The 20,697-nt window shown below is 31.1% G+C and overlaps 1 protein-coding gene and 1 pseudogene across 2 annotated transcripts in view; one reads left to right on the top strand and one right to left on the bottom strand.

The window, feature by feature from the left end:
• Nucleotides 1-20,697, top strand: part of SSBP2 (single stranded DNA binding protein 2) — a 262,630-nt gene that overhangs the window by 210,517 nt on the left and 31,416 nt on the right. For both annotated transcript variants that reach the window (XM_011377651.2, XM_011377641.2), the window contains 4 exons: nucleotides 6,223-6,289; nucleotides 6,584-6,654; nucleotides 11,142-11,209; nucleotides 16,621-16,669. In XM_011377651.2, the coding sequence (XP_011375953.1) occupies nucleotides 6,223-6,289; nucleotides 6,584-6,654; nucleotides 11,142-11,209; nucleotides 16,621-16,669 (255 nt within the window). The remainder of the gene's footprint in view (nucleotides 1-6,222; nucleotides 6,290-6,583; nucleotides 6,655-11,141; nucleotides 11,210-16,620; nucleotides 16,670-20,697) is intronic.
• LOC111732201 lies at nucleotides 8,991-9,109 on the bottom strand (annotated as a pseudogene).

Genomic DNA, 20,697 nt, shown 5'->3' with positions numbered 1-20,697 from the left:
TATCTATACTTTATTAATATTGAATTAATATTGAATGTATCATTTTTACATTATAGAAGGAAAAGCAATGGATACTGAGGATAGGAAAATCTTAAAAAGACTTTTCTTCATCACTTTTCAGATAGGAAAAATATCAACAGGCTTTTGAGCAGGAAAAAAAATGTTGTTGGGACATTTACTTGTATACTGAAACAAACTTACTATATCCTCAAATAACCAAGGTATTTTAAACAAACTACATACTTAACTCTTTTTCCCATGTTCTCCTTTTAGGACAAATGCTGTTTAGCATGTCTTTTACCAATATTTTCTGTCTTTGTAAAAATTTTCAAATGTAGAAATTGACTTTTGTTTAATGATATCAATATGAAAACAAAAGAAAGACTTCAGCCGCATAAAGAGAAATATGTTTTACATTAAGTAAATAGTAGGAGTCTTCACTAAAATTGTAAGGAGAATGACTATATCAAAATCTCTAACTTTAAAAATTAAATATTTTGTACCTGGTTAATGTAAATTAGTGGTTAATGATGAAAGCATAAAGTAGCTTTTTTTGCCAGTTCAGAATATTCCTTTCTATCAACTGGGATCTCCCAATTTCTTTATTTCTTATTGATAATTACATTATTAATGTATTTAAATTACTATTTGAAATCTGATGAAACACAATTAAAATGTGTTATTTTTTTAAGAATTTGAATTGTAAGTGTATCCTGGAATATATATCTTTTAAAATTATTTTCTACAATTGTAGAAAGGAAATTAACAAATTCAATGTCTGACAAAAAAGAAATTCATTCTCCTCTCAAACCAGAGAAAGTTTACATAGTGAATTCTGTGCAGTCTTACGCAATTTAAGTTATAGTTACACAGAGCTTTTTGGCACAATATTTACTACTTTTGCCAAAGCTTCTCGTTATCGTTACAGCCATTTTGTCACAGATATACCCTTTTGGGATATAAGCCAATACAAAAAAATGCATTTGCATCTGCTTGATTGGAAATTTCATAGAACTATACAAAATCTCTTTTAAAAATATTCAAAAAGTATGTGTTGAGGTTTACTAAGTACCAAACCCAATTCTAGATGTGGAGCTACATCAATAAACAAACTAAAGAAAATCTTGAGGATTTAGCATTGTAACTCAGCACTGCCCAGTAGAACTTTCTGGGACAGTAGAAATGTTCTGTTACTGCACTGTTATGTGCAGAACTTTCTGGTACTTTAAGCACTTTTCAGTACTTGAAATGTGGCTAGAGTGACTGAGGAACTAAAATTTTACTTTGTTAATTCAAATTTAAATAGCCACACCTGGCAAAGCGCTACTGTATTAAATAAGTAATAAATAAGTAAATATATATGACAAATAAGTAATACATGTAATAAATAAGTAAATATATATAACAGAGAGTGAGTTGTACTTTGGAGATAAGTTTTCCTACACTGAATGTAACATTTCTGTATTTTAATAAATTTTCTGTTGATACTGCCTTTTCACAGAAAAAAAAAATGAAAGTGATATCTCCACTCAATTGTGAAGAGCATCTTAAGTTCAAATGCCAGCAATGCCAAGTAATGGGTGACTTTGAGCAAGTTACTTAACCTTTCTGGGCCTTGATTTTTTTTTTTTAATAAGTAAAAGGAGAATGCACCCAGATATTTCTAAAATGTTTTCTAGTTTTAAATTTTATTGATTATATTATTCTATTTCACTTCATATAATTGAAGAGGGCCGTTAAAAATTTGCATAGATCAAAATGATTAACGGAATTATATCATAAAAACATTGATAAACTCACCATTTTTTCATCATCAGTGAGCATTTAGTCTCTATAAATAGATATAATAATATTCAAGGAAATATACATCAGAATCTTAAGTTGGCAGAGGGGCTTAGCATTGAAATCATATGATGAATCCTTTGTAAACTAAGTAATTCTTTTATGAAGCAAGACGTTTCTCCATTTAATTATTTCTATTTTAATAAAACTTTGTATTTCATGTATTTTAAATTCTAGAATTTAAGGCTTGTCTTTTAGAGTATCATTTGAAGCCTGGCTTTGCTACATGCTGAAAATATAACCATGTATGAATGAACAAATTACTTATGTATTAAATCTCAGTTTCTCATTAGCAAAAAGAATCAATAGTAACCTTTTTGTTGTAAGCATTGAGTGAAATTATAAATATAAGGAGCTTAGCACAAGTCCTAGCACAAATATACTGGTTTACAAGTATATATTATTGTTATTATGTTTGTTATTATTAAGCACCTTTATCATTACTTATTTTCTGTCAGAATGAAGATTTCTTATAGAACAAAGAATGTGTGCTGAAATTTTGACCAGTTATATAAGTCTGAATAGAACACATATAACATGTTAAAAATGTGGAAGTAATATCAACTATAAGATATATAAATTTTCCCCCCTGTCATTGAAGGTTTAAAGAATGCAGTGGTTATATCCTTGTTGATGCTCAAAACCATAATCTGGTCATTCCAGAACTGACAAAAATTTTTAAGAGTTAGAGAGTTGACTTCTAAAAGAAAACAACTGGTGACTAAAAAGTTAAATTTAGATAAAGACACTTATTTTGAAAGACAACTTGACATTGATCAAGATTTCTGTAGGATTATGCTATATTTTAAAATCATGAGTAAAAACAGAAAGATGTCAATTATTCTTATATTCCAAGATAAACAAGAAAAAGCAAAATTTTGAATCTGGTTTTGAAAATTTCGAAAATGATTTCCAGTGATAAAATATTATTTCTCCAGTTAAATATAGAAATTTAGAATCAAAGTCTAGAGTGTAAAACTAACCACTTGGAGACTTTAAAAGCAAGAACTTTTTAAGCAAACTTGCAATTGAAGATAATGTTGATTAGTCATATATTTTTAGTCTTCTTTCTAATTCATTTCTTTATACCTTTGACACTTCCTTCTTGAAACTCTGCTTGTGCTTTCTGAACTGTTGGTCTAAGTTCCCCCTACCCGCTACTCCTTAATTTAACATTTATTTAGTTTGTTTTCTTTCCTAGCTATTCTTGGTATTTTTAAATAATTATATATTTGATCTTCTTTCTTTATACTCTTTGAAGTCTATTCCATTTTTATGAGTTTAACACTGATGATTCCTAAGATTGTCTAATATAAACCCTATTTCTTTTATTCCTTCAATAAATATTTATTATTTTGAGCCAATAGGCATAAATAAGGTCCATACTCTCTCTCAGAGGTTACAGGCTATCAGACATACAGAGAAAAAAGCAAGCCATGATCATATTTAAGTTTTATGAAAGTGAATTACAAGATCCTATAAAAGCACATAAAATGCCCTTACTTTCCTTGCATGCTAAGACATTCAAGGAGGCAGGGAGGAGTCACACAGAGATAGCAAAAGAAGCAATGGCCTCTGTGGTTGGATGATTGGCAATATTGAGCAAATAAATACATTGATTGAACAAATAAGTAAAAGATACTGAAGGTAATAAAAGGTTTCTCCATGTTGGAGAAAATACAAACATTGAAAGGGAGAAGAATAAAAATAACCCTGAGATGTTGGATTGAAACTGGAGATGCTAAACTGGTGTTGGAGAGTTTAGAGGTATAAATTTATGGTATGTGGTATGTTTATGTGGGGGGAGGAGGGAAGTGGAAGAGAGAGAAAGAGAGAGAATATGAATTAGTCATATGTGTGTGTGTGCATAAACACATACATAGTTTTTCAAGCTCAGAATCTTCTGAGAGGGCGCAGAAGCAATATATTCACCTAATAGCAAACACTGTGAGAACCCAGATCTTGATGCCTAAATACTTTTCTCCACTGGAAGGAATCAGAGCCATTTGGAGAAAAGACTGATTTCAGGCCTAGGCCAGAAAAAAGTATGGGATGAACCTGGAATATGTTTTGCTAGTGAGAACACAAGAGCCAGCTTGAAGAGCTTCCCACTGGCCAAATCTCAGATGATAGTAGTAGATTACAACCCTTTAAACATAATAGGAATCCATAGGTTTATACTTACATAATTAAATAATAAATAAATAAATAAATAAATAAATAAATAAGCTCTTTCTTATAGTGGAATGCTAGCTAATAAACATAGAAAGCATGACGGACATGGGATATGTCTATTTAGCAATGACCATAGTGCTTAAGAGTTGTCAGTGGATGCTAACAACATCCAACTGGTGGGTTGATAAAGGATCGATGAGGAATGGGATAGTGACAATCTTCGAATAGCTCTAATACTGAAAGTAATCAGTTACAGATGGGAAAAATAATGATCTTATGGTGTAGAAACCTGGCATACCCCAACACAATCATATGATAAAAGTTAACATCACCAACAGTGGTATGAATCAACATGATGTGCCCTCTAATGTGATCACTGAGAATAGCACAACATCATTTCTGTGGTATTCCTGCTAAGAAAATATGACCCACGTCTGGGTCATAAAAAGCCATCAGAATATCATCTGTAGAATTTAACACTCATTCTCTTTAAAACTGTTGAGGACGTGATAGGGAAAAGCTAAGGAATTATTATTATTGCTTGGAAGAGAATGAAAAAACATGACAACTAAGTGAAACATGTGTTCCATGAGGTCCTGGTCCCAGAAAGAAAAAGAAACATTATTGAGACAAATGTCATATTTTGAATGACGTCCATGGCTTGGGTGGTAGTGTTGTATCATTGCTCATTTCCTGACATGAAAGTTGTGTTGTGATTATGTAGGAGAATATCTTATATTCTACAGTACTTAGGGGTGATGAAGGCATAATGTCTACAACTTGCTGTCACATGGTTCTGAAAAAGACAGGATAAAAGTACATAGAGAGAAGGAGAAAGTGATGAGGCAAATGTGGTAAAATGTTAACAGTTAGGCAGTCTGTGTCAGAGTATATGGGAATTATTTGTACTGTTTGTGCAATTTTTCTATAATTTAAAAAAATTATACATATTTTAAAATAAATAAAAGGAAAACTTGTCCCAGACAAAGGTTGCTGGGAAGAATTTTTTAGGAAGTGATCCCTAAACTGAGGTCTAAAATATGTCAGCCATAGGTACTACAGGGTCTTTGAACTCCTTGAGAGGAGAGATCATTTAGTTTAGTTTCAGTTTTTATTTTGTTTTGTTTTTAATGGCTGACATTTAGATATTGTTGATTGATTGCATGAATTGAAAAAAAACTGAAAGAAGTTTGGTATGGCTGAACGTTAGAATGTCACTGTGGCAGTGGCAAGAAATTAGGCTGGAAAGGTAAGCAAGGAACAGATTATGTAGTAGGGACTCAATAAATATGTATTGAGTGTGTTTGTAAGCAAAAAAAAATTCAAATAATTATAAAAGGGACAAGGGAAACGGCAGCTCTCTACTGTATCCCAAGTGACAAAGAAACAGGTCTGATCAGGATATATAAATTCTTTAATATTATTTTTTTAATATTCAAAATTTTTAACAAACAAGATTTATCCTTAAATTAGTGATCCTTTATAGAAAATTTTGCCTATTGTCAAGATTATGTATATATGTGTGTACCTATGTACTTCATAGGATCAACAGGTTGAAATTGCTTACAGCTTTGTTCAGCTCTAAGTACTGCTCAGACAACTATAAGAAGTTGCAATTCAGTATGTCTCCAGAATTACACCCTACATACATAAACTCTGTTAATCTCCATCTTTTTCAGTTCTAATTTTCTTTGTTTATATGGCCAAATTGTTTGAACTTAATTAGAGTATTATTTTTTCCAAATAGTTTCTTAGGGAAAATGTGACTACAAAAAATATTCATTGGTCCTTTGGCATTTTAGCCCTGCTGCTCTTGCAGTCCCAAATGAGTAAAATAATCTGTAGAAACAGAAAGCTTACATTTAAGAAGCAAAATTAGTTATTTTAGTACCCTTAGTAAATTAATTTAGGAGGCAGGCATTATACTTCTCGGAAAAATATAGAACAATTTTTGCCTAGATTTCCCCACCAAAGTACATATTTTGTTTGACACAAAATGGGCAAAATAGAATCTTTTTAGAACTAAGAACTCATACTAGGTATATAGAGCTATAAAATTTATAAATGAATGTCAAATATAAGAAATCTTGTGAAATACTCAAATCCAATCTGTAATTATAAGAATTTTAAAAGAGAATTGTTAAAGCACTTATTTTATAAATATTTATAATATTGCTTTTAATTTTGTTTTACTAAATATGCTAGGCACTTGGAGGTGTCCCAGGAAGTCAGCCATTACTTCCCAGTGGAATGGACCCAACTCGACAACAAGGTGACTACTTTAAAAGTGAAATGGATATGCAGAATCACAAAGAAATTCCTTTATTTTTTAAGGAAGTTTTTATTGGAATAAGTCTTCCATAATTATACCAATTGCATTTTTGCAAATAACGGTGCCAAGTGATTTATATTTTCAGTTAACTCGTAATAATGCATGATAGTGAGGGCAGGTGATAACAACAACAACAAAAATGGAATAAATACCAAGCATAGAGGAGACTACTAACCCCTGGGTTAGCACTCATATTTATTACATTGGTGATTACTTCATGCTTTTTTGTTTTAGGACATCCAAATATGGGTGGACCAATGCAGAGAATGACTCCTCCAAGAGGAATGGTGCCCTTAGGACCACAGGTAAATAAACAATGCAGAAAGTAGAAGCTGAGTTTTTTGCCTTTATTTTATGTAAACAAACTATGTTATCTATTAGCTTTTGTTATATATCTTAAAGGCTTGATATAAGGATTGTTAGGCTCTTAAGAACATAATATCTGTGACATGTCCAAATCGATATGACAACAAACCATATTTTAACACATACTGTCACATATGCATTCAGTACACTTGAAAAAAATACATTGCATAGAAATACATTATAGTAATTATTATTAAAAAAAACTATTACCCTTTTAGTTATATTGAGGAAACAAAATTATTTTAAAAGATAACCACTTAAATAAGTTAGATGAAACCCAGTTCATTGAAAATATTAAATAGAATAAGCGACATAAAATATATTTCTGTAAGTCTTTTAGAAAATGCCATTGACAATTTATTTTATACAACCATGTTTCTTTATAAAATATGAAAACAATAGAGAACCATTTAGAAATAAACATTAAATGGGTCATATTGGGCAAGCATAATGCTATCAGTATACCTCTTATGTTAGCCTACTTCTCTATGACTATTTCTCAGAAGTGTATACCGAGGTTGGTGACATCTTTTAAGTATGCTCCTCCAGTATGTCACTTATTTTAGCTAAAACATCCTTTTGTCTCTCTTGAGAAAACCGTGTGGGGTAGAAATTAATTGTATAATGTCATATTTCAAAGAAACTAATCCAAAATCCAGAATTTAAAATTTCTACTTCATGGGTCAGAGGTTAGCATGTCATAACACTGGTTAAAAGAATGAATTAATTTATTTTCTTTATCCTTTCCAAGAACAGCATTATAAGTGACCATTTTTGGAGCCTATTTTATGTATCTACTTAAAAAAAAAAGTTAATATTTTATTGTGTTCCCAAAGGACCTCTTTAGAGAATTAAGAATCAAACACCTAGATAATATAACTTAGAGTTAGGAGTTTCTAACCAATGCACAATAATATATATATATATATATATATCAACTATATTGAAACACAGTGTGCATATAACCCAATGTTTGGAATACCATATTACATGGGAAAAAACCTACTATATAAATATATATAAATATATGTGAGATTATCTAAGTCAGAAGAAAATAAATCATACAGATGCCACCCAGGAGCAGAATGCATCCACATTTTTGTAGTAGGATTATAGAAACAGTCTCTGGAATATTGTCTTTAGCTTTATGCACAAATGAAACACACATCTCTTTCTTATCATAGATATTATTTCCATTATTTTTTTTAGTTTAATATCAATGTAGTAAAGAGAGACAGTAGTTATCTTTTGGAACAATCTAACTACTGAAGTTATTGAACAATTGAAAAACAAAAAATGTATATATTATCTAATGATTCTTAGATAATGCCAATTTAGGCAAAGTACACCTAGAACATGGTAAACATGTGATTAGTACTTACTTCATGGATGAAGAAATAAAAGTTTGCTCCAAATCCCAGCCTATTTTTCCCACCCCTTAATCTCTTTTAATTCTAAGTTCAGTGGTAATACATGATTTTTTACATTTATATCAGTATCCTTTTAATAGAAAAGCAAAATTATCTATTTAGTCAAGAAAAACATCTTCACTAATACTAGATTTGAATTCATTTTTCTACTTACTTTTGTGCTAAGATATGCTTAGCTTGCCTGTGTTCTTAGGCTTAGCAGGTGTCATATGACTAACAGGAAAATTCACCAATACCACCCAACTAATTCTAGTTCCTCTAGCAATCTAAAGGATAAATGAGTTATTTACAAGTAAAAACATACCAATATTTCCAAATCAAATACTTGAGGTAGAGAAATGATGAGATGTGATAGGCTCTTTAGGAAGAGAGAATAAACTGATTTCTGTATTTTCAAATCTAAGTTGGGAGGTAGAATTTAGTTCAAGATAAACAACTTTCCAGAAATTAAACTGCCCAATCATGGAAAAACTCTTTATGAACTTTCCAAGTAGAGTCTGAACAACCATTTTGTCAGGAACATTGCATTGGGAGAGAGATTAAACCAGATGGAATTGTATAGCTGCCATCAGCTTTAAAATTCAGTGATTCTAAATTAGCTCTTTCTATTCTGCCTTTGTTGATACCACTTGGAAAGCCAGTTGTTATTCTTTCTTATCTTTCTGTTTTCTTTTTGCTTCAGATTATTCACAATAATGAAAATATTTTGTAAATCTATTAAACTATGTATTGGATAATTTCTTTCTTCCTTTTTTTTTTTTCTTTTTAGGCGAGGCAACCCTTGGTTGACCTCACAGATTGCAAGGACCTTGTCAGTTTACAATCCCTTATTTTTTTATTTTTTATGCCTACAGCACCTGGTCTTCCTAGGTGGTCTCCCATCCAAGTACTAACCAGGCCCAACCCTGCTTAGCTTCCGAAATTGGATGGGATAAGGCTTGTTCAGGATGGCATGGCCATAGACATTTCCTTGATAAAATAAAACACAGATTTTTCTAAGACCAACACTGAGGAGCAGCTTCCTTATGAAGCGTTTCCGTTATGCTATACCGTTCAGACTTTCTTCCCAATGACTTTCTTCTCAGAGATTCCTTGCTAATGCTACTGCTGTCCCCACCGTGCTTGATCTAGAGGTTAAGGGTAATGGCGATCGCTTTAACTAGTAAGTCAAGTGTGGCTAGAAACCATTCCACTCTCTTCATAGCAAACCAAATTTGGATGTTAAAATAAGATTTCCTTAAAGTAAAAGAAATAAACAATATATAGCATGTAACTAGGTAATTTATTTATAAACTGTGGCTTATTCTCTGTAAAAGACTTTCTCGCACTGAATATCCCCCTTGTCATCTTAGCACCTACTACACAGAAGGCCACAGCAAATGAGTTAACATGAGTGTAAATGTGTATTGCTTGTTTCTGAACCACAAGAAATTCAGTAGGCTGCAGGATGTATTTGGGAGAAAGGGAAGAAGGTAAAAATTATAGGAAATAAGAAAAGGAAATGTAGGCTGAGCTGATCTTTGACTAATCTCGTTGAGCCATGCTGGGGAGTCTAGTCTTCATTCGGTAGGCAGTGTGCGTTGTCATGGCTTTTAAGTGACGTAAAGAGGACTGTTAGTGTAGTTCTGGAGGCCGTTGGGAGAATAGATTGGGACGGGGAGAGACTGAGTCAGAGAGACCAGTTAAGACAGTACACTAGTCTTAGTAAATGGCAAAGAGTAGTGAGATGAAAGGGAGCACTATTTCAAGAGCTATTTTATGGATAGAAACAATAGCCTTTATGGTAACTGACTGGATATGGAAACCAAAAGAAAAGGAAGAGATATCAAAGCTCCTAGAGGTTCTTAGCCTGGACTGTTGTGTCACAGAACTGACTGAGGAAGGCAGTATAAAGAACAGTCATGAGAAGATAATAATACTCAGTTTACTTTTAGTTATGTTGAGCACGAAGTGGTATCCAGATGGAAACAACTCATGTGAAGTTCAGCATATAAGTTATCTAGGAGCTTAGGAGATCTGTCATGACAAAATATAAAAGATTTGGGAATCCTAACAAATAAATAGTTGTTGAACTAATGGTAGCAGCTAAAATTACCCATAAGTGTGCATTTATTGAAGTAGTAAGAATTATTATTCTTAGAATATTTAAAGAATGCTGCGGCTAGAACATGGGAGAAAGCAACATTACAGAGTTAGCAAAGTAAAAAGAGCCAGCAAAGGAAACTGAAAATGAGTAGTCAGAAAAAAGTTGAAGGAATACTGGTGTAAGAAAGTCAAGCATGAAAGTAGTTCATAGCGACACAATATAACATGATACTGTTAAATTTAATCTTTTGGCCCTTATGGAAACTAAAGTAAGATAATATGATATGCATGTTAAAACATTTAAATGTTTTTATCATTTTAATGCGTGTAATAGATATTGACAGAAACCTATTAAGTCATATAATTCATGCATACATATTCTGAGTGTACTTTAGTTTTCATATATTTTTCTACATATCTATAAATGCATTTCTTTGTTTGGTATATTATTTTATAAACAGAAGTTTGCATTAAACTTTCTTATGTTGGGTTCACCTGGGTTGTTTTTTTTTTCCAGACCATAATTGTTCAAACATGTTTCAAGCATGTTGACTGTTTTTTCTTTAAAAACAGAGTTTCGAATTTGTGAAATGTTTTATTTTTAAAAGCTCACCGTTGTATAGATTTTAGGAAATTAATAAAAATAAATATTATTGCAACTATATCTTAATCTTTTAACATGCTCCAGTGATCTTACATATTCACATTGTTTTTAAAAGACACAAAGCAAAGTAATTGTTAAAATAGAAACAAAAGTACAAGAGTGGACCCTTCAGAGAATGAATTGCACAGGCCTTATCCAATCCGGAGTTATGTAGGGAAATCATTAACCTGCTCTCCTTTCTTTCCCCCCTCCTCTTTGGTTTTGTTTTTTTGTTTTGTGGTAGTCTGACCCTTGGTTATCATTACAGAACTATGGAGGTGCAATGAGACCCCCACTGAATGCTTTAGGTGGCCCTGGAATGCCTGGAATGAACATGTAAGCAAAATGCTATATTATCCTGTTTAGTAAAGTGTCCTATTTTTGGTCTTCGAAAGTCACACTAATTTGTAAAACAATTTATGCTCCTCGATGTCTGTATAAATGTTCTAAAAATGGACGAAAAATGAGCTGTAGTGTTTTCTTCATTTTCAGAACATATTCTCTGTGTTTTTCTTCCTTCCCTTGCAAACTTTTTTTTTTCCATTTTCAGGTGACATAAATGCCAACTTTTAGCCTGTTTCTTTTTTATTTTCATGTTTTATTTATCATAAAAATGAGCCTTTTGTAAATAAGCACCTAGTTTCCATATAGTCTATACAAAAGTATGAGGAGGTGGCTGATATCAGCACCATGATTTAACTCTATAGAAGTGAACAATTGAACATTGGTAACTGCATTTTAACAGATACATAGTGATTCCTAAAAGTGGAATTTTTCTAATTTTATAAATATATATGTGTCTTTGTTTTCCTTTTGGGGGCCACTGTCAACACAGGAAGAATTCACTGTGGTAGTATCATCTATATTAAAGAACTTTCCATGGTAGAGGATGAATTTCCTTTTGAAAATTCAAGATGTGTTTAGATAAGGTGTAAACTAACAGTTTTGTTTTATTTTTCTGAAAAGGCCTTTCAAGCCCATGGAAAGTAGGTTGTTTCTATCAGCCAATATAATACAGTTTGTTAAGGAATTTTTATTTGTTTTCATTATTTAATGAAACTTGCCCTCAAAGTTTCATATATACCAGGTGCTTATAGTGACTGATTAATTCACTAGAGAATCAGTTCCATGATGTGGCTTAAAGAAAGCTTACCAGAAATGATGAAAATGTTTAATATCAGGTTGTGGGTAGTCTCCTCTAATGTATTTCCCATCAGTCCATGTTTTGGTCACTTACATATCAAGTTAAACAACTCTGCCATCACTTAATGGCATTTAATACTGTGAGATAAGCTCATTTGATGTACACGGGGATTTTTTTTTTAAGTTTCTAAAACCATTTTCATGGAAAGCAATTTTGTCTGAAATAGAAAATAGGTTAATAGGTGGGTATCAGCCAGACTCAAAACTAACAGAACAAGGGGAAAAAGTAGGTCAAATTTTCCTATCACGTCTTTGCACTTTTAAAGTAAAAATGGATAGACATGAAATCTGACTTTTCTTAAATTCCTCAAAGGCTTACCTTTATTAATGGTTGCTACAAAAAAAAAGTGAGTGACATTTTGTGCTTATATCAAAAGCTGAAAATCTTACCAATAGGATTTAGATATATATATAATTTGCCTATCTTTGATTCTGACTTTAAAATGCAGTAGCTTTTAAGGAATATAATTTCGAATACTGCGTATATGTGTAAGGAGTGTACATTTTGAATACTATGAACAGCCCAGAATTATCATTAAATGTTAAGAATGTATCTAATATCATTTTGTATTATCACTTATAATTATAATTAGAGTCTATATAAAATCATGAGACTCAGCTGCTTTAAATTATCTACTTCCTTTTTTTTACATACACTTAAATAGAATTAAATATGGGTATATTTAATTCCATAATCTATGGAAACTAAAAATATGGCTGAAAATTTTAATATGATTATTTTTATTTGAATTTGGGTTTCTCATTTAAATATATACAGATACTTTAAAATGATTTTATTGTATAATATTTTTCTACTTATATAGTTTCTGGTTTCTAAGGAAACTTTCAGCCTTACAGACTCAGATTTCCATTATTTGTTACTATTGACTTATTTGAGGTCATAAATCATTTTCAGTTTCTGTAAATTTGGATTCCTTTAAGGACATTGAAACTGTAAATATTTACTTATTTACATTTATAAATATTTCCCTCTGACAAGGAAAGTTCTGATCTACGGACAATCCAATTAGAGAAAATCATTCTTGTATTGATATTGGCCTCAACAAAGCAAAAGTGACATAATTTAAAGAGACATAAGTATATACATATATATTATTATCTCCATTGTACTCAATAGATTAAGCTTTATTGAAATTCATTTCAAAATGTATTATCTTTAAAACAAAGTAAATATTACTGTGTTATGGCAATTAAATATTTCTAACTGGTATTTGTCATTTTCTTCATGTCACTTTTATATGTGTTGAGTAACTTAAAAATGAAAGGAAAAGACATTATAGTAGTGGTACCTTAAGCTATGTTTTTAACAGTCTAAGATACTTATGTGTTGGATCAGGAGGGACTTGCCAGAGAATCATTATCTGGATGAGTATTTTTTTAGCTTATCACTTTTTCTTGTTTTCAATGAAAGCATAATGACAATGAAAAATACCAAACCCTGGTCACTAAAGTAATTAAATACTGTATTCTAACTAGCAGCTATATCTCTTTATTGAAGAATAAACCATTTGGAACAAAATTTTAATAATTTTGTTGTTTAAAAAAAAACAGTGGTCAGCTCCAAAAAACTGGTTATTCTGATATAATTTTACATTTTCCTGCTGTAAACTCGGGATAAATTATACTTAGTGTCATCTAAAATTAAATAATAGTGTACTTTTATTGTTTCTATAACTAGTATATCTTTAGAAGTAAAAACTTAATATCAAGTTTAGTAATTTAAAGTAGAATTTACAACAACAGTTACAAAATAAATATTTTCAAGTGCATTATAGATTATTTTTCAAAGGAAACTATATTTCTAAATTAACTACATTTTTACACATTTCCAAAGAATTTAGAATTTAGCATTAAAGCACTTCTAATGCAACATTGTATACATTGGTATTTTATAGAAACTAAGAGGACAAAGGATTTCAAAGGATCGAGACCTTCTTATTTTAGATTATATCCTATAATCATAAAGTTTGTATATTTATTATCTTGAAATAAAATGACCATGAATTACAGAAGAAAAGATAATTTTTCTCTATGATAATCATGGTTGCTTTGATTTCATCACATCCACATACCCTTACCAAGAAATATAGACTTCTTTTAAATTCCATTTTCCTCTTTATTTTTAAATGAGACTAACCTTATTCTACTTCAAACTAATCTAGTATAGAAATTTTCACTCAAGCTAATGCCTATGTTATAGTTTGTAGATAATTTTCTTGATAATACTGATAACCCTCAAATGTAGGAGGAATTACTGAGCTTAAGTAGTTCTAATAGAACTACTCAGTACTATAACCCCCACTTTACTTAGCATTTATTCTGGAACTTAAAATGTTTTAAAACACAATGGTTATGTTAGGGAAAATTTAACTTATCCTTATGAATACTTAACCTGTTATAGTAAAATGTAATTTAATGTGAAATACTGCAATTAGATTATTGTTTGTCAAATAATTGAAATGCATAAAAGGGAATTTATGTTACTTATAAATTCAATATTTAATTTAATGTTATTGAATTATTATTTACTTATTTAATTCAGGAAATATTCATTTTAATTTAATTTAGCATGTTAATTTAACACCGAACAAATTTTAAAATGACAAAATATTTTATTATTTTTAATATATCTTATTCATACAGTTCTTATTTAAACATAATATTTTTAAATCATGCAATCATTATATAACATCACTGAATACAAATTTTTGCCATGATTTGAATATAGAATATTTTTATATTGTTTTAAGATCAATGTTTCTCAATTTCTGTACCGTGTTTTATTTGACATCAAACAAGTCATGTCGATTAACATTAAACGAGTCAAATGTTTTACCTGATCAACAGGTATCCTGTTTTACCTCAGTTTCTGTCCATTAGGACGTTGACTCCTATATGTATAATCATCTTTCTAAAGTGTTACAGTAATTAATTGTGAAATCATCATCATCACTATCATCATCTTAGAGAAGCAATAATTTCCAGACTATACAAGTGCCCCTTCACCTTTTTCCTGTGTACAACATTTCAACCAGGTTCCCTCTGACATCTTATTTTCCCCTTTCTTTCCTCAAGCATAACTGGGAAAACTTGTACTTGGATGTTCTAATAGAGCCCAAGGACAGAATTTTATGCTCTTCCCTGCTGTTTACTTTCCTGGGAAATCCCAAAATAAAATTAAAAACAGTTCTAAATATTTCAAACAAACATGGGTAATACAGCTAATTTGGACAGCCTCTACCTAACATTTAGAACCTAAGGTTTAAGGTTTCCTAGAATAAAAATCATGAGACTTTTTTTTTTTTAATTTAAAATGATCAGTTTTTTTCACTGTGATTAGAAGGAAAAGAGAATTTTTTTCATTTTATTTATTTATTTTATTAAATATTATTGGGGCAACATTGATTAATAAAATCAAGTAAGTTTCAAGTGTACAATTCAACAGTATGCCATATATATTTTGCATTGTGTGTTTACCACCCAAAGTTAGATTTCCTTCCATCACCAAATATTTGACCCCTTTCACCCCTATCCACTCCTCCCTTCCCCACTTCCCTCTGGTAACCACTAATCCACAGTCTGTGTCCATGAGTCTCTGTTTGAATTTGAGTGACTCTAATTACAGAGGACTCGCTGACAGTAGTCTACGTTTTATCAGGCAGTATTTATTCGGGTATACTTAATACTTAAGTATGAGGACAATAGACCTTTTTGACTTAATTAATTAGGCATTGATTTTGTTTTAAAAGCTCTATGTCCTTTTAAGCTGTGGAACACAAACCATTCTCCTCCACCCTAAAATGAAGTAATGTATTGACATACATTGGCATGGGTTACTTGCTATTTTTTCCAAGAGTTACTCAGGCCACTGTATTGAACTACAATTATTAAAACAAAAAAATATGACTTCCTTGTTTAACAGTAACTAAACTCTCAATAGTACTAAAAGACAGATTGATATATAAATGTATAATGTAATGTATGATCGTCTGTGATTTTTTTGAAAAGGGGCAAATTTAGACACATTCTATGTACATTTATTTGTGTCTTAAAAAGAGCAATCACTTTTTATATATTGATATTTTATAAATGATTTTATTTTCATTTTGAATGAGATACAGGTGGCACTTATGTTGATGCCTCAAGATTATGGTTTAGAGTACTTATTTTGTAAGTACTCTTTACTCTAAAACTGTGTTTTCATAATAATTTAGGTATATATATATTTACTGCTATAGGTGATTACTACTTTTAGTGGTTATTACAATAATTGAACTTAATATTAAAATAAAACTGGGCTTACCAAAACTAGTTTAATTTGGAAAGAAAATTACTTCATGAAATGATAAAATTTTTTGGTTTAAGAAAATAAAAAGCTGTAAAAAATGTATAAAGAGTATAATTCGATTGTTGAACTAGAACTGCCTGGTAACTTAATTATGTTACTATTTTATAATTTTTATTACTTATTGTGAAACATTCAAAGCATAGGTTAAAATTTCATTTATTGTATTTTCTTGTAGGGGTCCAGGTGGTGGTAGACCTTGGCCAAACCCAACAAATGCCAATTCAGTGAGTAAATGTATTTTTTAAAATTTTCTTTGTACTTTTTAGCATTTAACAACAACAAAAATCTGTTGCTTTTGAAAGCCCTGCAGTTGGTTATATTAACCTTTTTTAAAAAGTAATCATTCGCAAATGTATTGTGTATATATATTTTAAGCATGCATAATTGTATATATATTTAAACATGCATAAAAATGCATAATTTTTGAAATTATGTAATTTTTTATATCAATGTTTAATGTAAACATGCATTCTGTGTAGATTAACAGACTTTGAAAATAAAGAAAGTATGATTTACAAATATGATTTAAGGATATAGTAACCTATATTTTTCATAAAATGTATTTATTTTAAAAAAGATTTGATTTTCTAAAATAGCTATAATAATTGCTAAATTGCCAGATAAGATCAATCTCAGTCAGGGTTATGATGTTTCTGTACTAGTTACATCTAGGTTTCCTCTCTTTTTGCCCCAAGAAGCATTTTCCTTGTGCCTGTGGGCTGAAATGCCAACCTTACACATCTATCTATGTATTTGACATCCTGAGAATTTTTCTTACGTATTTTGTGGCAGTGATTTGATTGCACAAATATTTTTCTTCTTCAGTAATGTCACATAAATATATGCACAGGTTGAAAATTCAGCTTACAATCTTAAAATTAATAGTATTTTAATTTAATGGTCCTGGAGATGTTTTTCCTTCTTGACTTTGAAATCTTGAGTTCTTCAATATATGGGAGAGGTCTGCTGTGTACACATGTATAGTGTGTGCATGCACAAAGGTGCCTGAGTCAAGGGAGACACTAGAGAGCTGAACTACAGCTTGTGTTCCACTTGTGAAGTCTGTGAATATCTGCCCAGAAGGGATGCCTTTTGCAAATATACACAAGGATACTTTCATTGGCTAGCAGTGACCTTAATGCTAAATAAACATGAAATTATCCAGTGTTTAGGGTTAATTTAAGCTTCAAGATTTAAAGTGAGTTATGTATGATATAGGAAGAATCATCCTAAATACATCTATTATAAAGCAGAAATCACTTTCTTCTCAATCAAGCAATAGTCATATTTCTAGGGGAAAAAATTAGTTTATATTATCTGCCTCTCAGTTTCAATAGCTATGACACTGGCTTATTAAATTATATGGGGTGGAGAAATTGAGGATGTTGTTTCTCTTTGGGTCTTCAATGTACTATTTAATCTCGACAAATCTTTCTAAGATATTGTTTTGTCAGATTATGTTATAATGTGAATATATTCATTCCTCTAAAATTTTTTGTTTGCTTATTGCTTTTGAAGAGTTCACATTTCTATTTGCTTCTTGCTGTATGCCTTTCAAATTCATTCAAGATTTCATTTTAAAAAGGCATCTCCCTAAGCTCAAAATACATTTCTTTCAACTCCCTATTAAAGTATCTGTAAAGATACAGAAAAAAAAAATGTTTTTATAACACTGAAAATTCTGACTATTACCAGAATCTGGAAAGAATTTCTATTATCTGCATGATTGATGCAACAGAATTTAAAAAGCACAATCGATCGCTCACCTTACCTGTGTAAGCCTTCCCACGTAGGAGCATGAAGATTCTCTCTTCTCTCACTGTCAGCTCAGCCAGCCACCCTTCTACGGCCTATTGCAGGCAACCGGAGCGCAATTCACACCTGCCACTGCCCACCTCCTACAGTACCTCCTTTTATACATTCATCTAGAGACTCTCCCCCAGAAGCCACTTAGGGGTGTGGGCAGAATTTGATATTGAGGTTGGCGCATTGTGTACCTAGTGGGTATACTATCCAACTAGGAACATTAGATAGAGGCAGAGATGAGGGGAGAGTTTTGCATTCTGATGATTTTTAGTTTTGGGCATTCTATCTCTTCAAGATTTTATAGAGCCAAACACTGTGGATAGGAGAATGCACTGTATCAGGCCAGCAGCTCTGCATTATTTTGGACCTGGAAAAACATGAGGAATTACAATAGGAGATGTGCACATCAAACTGCTTCCAGTGGTCAATCTGAATATGGGCATTTGACCAGTACGCATGTGGGCAAGTAATGGAGTTGAAAGCAATCCCTTCTGTTAATATATACTACATATGGGTACATCTCCCCGAGCTTAAATAGTACGAATAAGAAAAGAAGTGGAGGAAGGCCTATAATTTTCTCTTCAGAAAGAGAAAGCAGTCATTATCCTGAGCACAGAAAGGAAAAGCATTCCTCTGAAAAAGATTTATTATGAGAACAAGAAAAAAATAATAGAAAACTGATGACTTTTTATCAAAACATAGGGTTTACATGAAACCAAGCAAAAAATATTAAAGAGGATTTTTTTCCCTAAATACCATTGATTACATTGTAGTGACAAATTATCTGTATTAGTTTGAATTCCAAGTTCCTTAGACTACTTGTACGCATTTAAAATTAGAAACACGTTTCATTTTGTATCAATACTGTAAGTCTCTGATTCCTCAGTACAGTATATTAAGTGGTTGTTTTTTTCTTTGCTGTTTTCAAATATGTTTTATATACTGGTTTTTTTCCTTTAAATGTTTGTATTGATTTGACTTCAAATTTACAGAAAAGTTGCAAGAATAGTACAAAGAATTCCCATACACCCTTCACCCAGATTCTCAAGTGTTAAACTTTTACCACATTTGCTTTAGGATTTCTTCTTTCTGCATGTACATATATTTTTCCTAAATTATTTAAGTTTTATTTAAATCATGGGCCTTTATCCCCATACTCTTTGGTGTTTGTTTCCTAAAACCAAAGACATTATCTTTCATAACCATAGTGTAAGGATCAAAATAAAATTAGTTTAGATGTAATGCTACTTTCTAATCTGCAGACCTTACTCAGATCTCACCAATTGTCCCAGCAATGTCTTTTGTAACTTATTGTACTGTTGAATCCATCTGTCATGTCTCTTTGTCTCCTTTAATCTGGAACAGTTCCTCAAATTTTCTTTGTCTTTCTTAACCTTGCAATTTTGTTGAATGCAAGCCAGTTATTTTGTAGAATGTCCCATAATTTGGTTTTGTCTGATGTTTACTCATAATTTGAGTCAGGTTATGCATATTTGGCAGGAATAACACAGAAGTAATTTTGTGTTTTTCTCAGTGCATCATTTCAGGAGGCATATGATGGTGATCTGTGCCATTACTTGTAATTTTAATTTTGATTATTTAGTTCAGGTGGTGCTTGTCAGGTTTCTCTACAGTAAAATTACTCTTTTTCTTTTGTAATGATTAAATTGTAGACACATGCTTTCAAACTAGAAGTATCCTCTTTCTCCTCATACTTTCATCTGCTACCTTTTGTATCCATTGATGATTCTTGCTCAAATTGTTTTTTTACTAAATTGGTTGCCAAATGGCTGTTTTCTAATTCTGTACTTCCTTCACCATTTATTAGTTCATTTTCTACTATGTTAATGAGTTTTTCTTTCTTCTCTATCCATTCATTCATCATTCATTCATGTGTATCAGATGTACTTGTGGATTCATATTTTATTCAATATGTTTTTTGATGCTAAAATCATTCCAGATTTGGCCAGTAGGAACTCCTTTGGTCTGTATCACTTATCCTTTTGACCTGTCTCCATTATTCTTTGAGCACTTTGAAGCTTACTTATATTTTCCCAGCCTTAGCCTTAGAAGCAGCCATTCTTTGAGGAGTCCTCGTTCCTTTTAGTGGAGAGTGATATTTAGAACCTGTCAAAGTAATACAGCTTGTAGACCTTCTAAACCAACAAGTAGGATATAGATGTATGTATATATACACACCCCCACACATCTCTATCTTTCTGTATCTATATATATTAAAATTATGACTACATATGAATGCCTCAATTTCAATCCAACACAACAGAGTTTATTCTAGTCTTTCTGCTTTCTGTTTTTTCTGTTTGTAACTCCTTTGAAAGTGAGAAATCTGCCTACCATTATCTGAAATGTATTTATTTATTTGCTTACTCTTTATCCAGAGTTTTGTCATATAAAAGTGTTTTTGATCAAAAATTATCAAAAAATC

This window comes from Pteropus vampyrus, unplaced genomic scaffold (assembly GCF_000151845.1).
Source record: "Pteropus vampyrus isolate Shadow unplaced genomic scaffold, Pvam_2.0 Scaffold11, whole genome shotgun sequence".
NCBI classification, from domain to species: domain Eukaryota; kingdom Metazoa; phylum Chordata; class Mammalia; order Chiroptera; family Pteropodidae; genus Pteropus; species Pteropus vampyrus.
The sequence above is the reverse complement of the archived record's forward strand: the minus strand, read 5'-3'. Positions and strand labels throughout refer to the sequence as shown.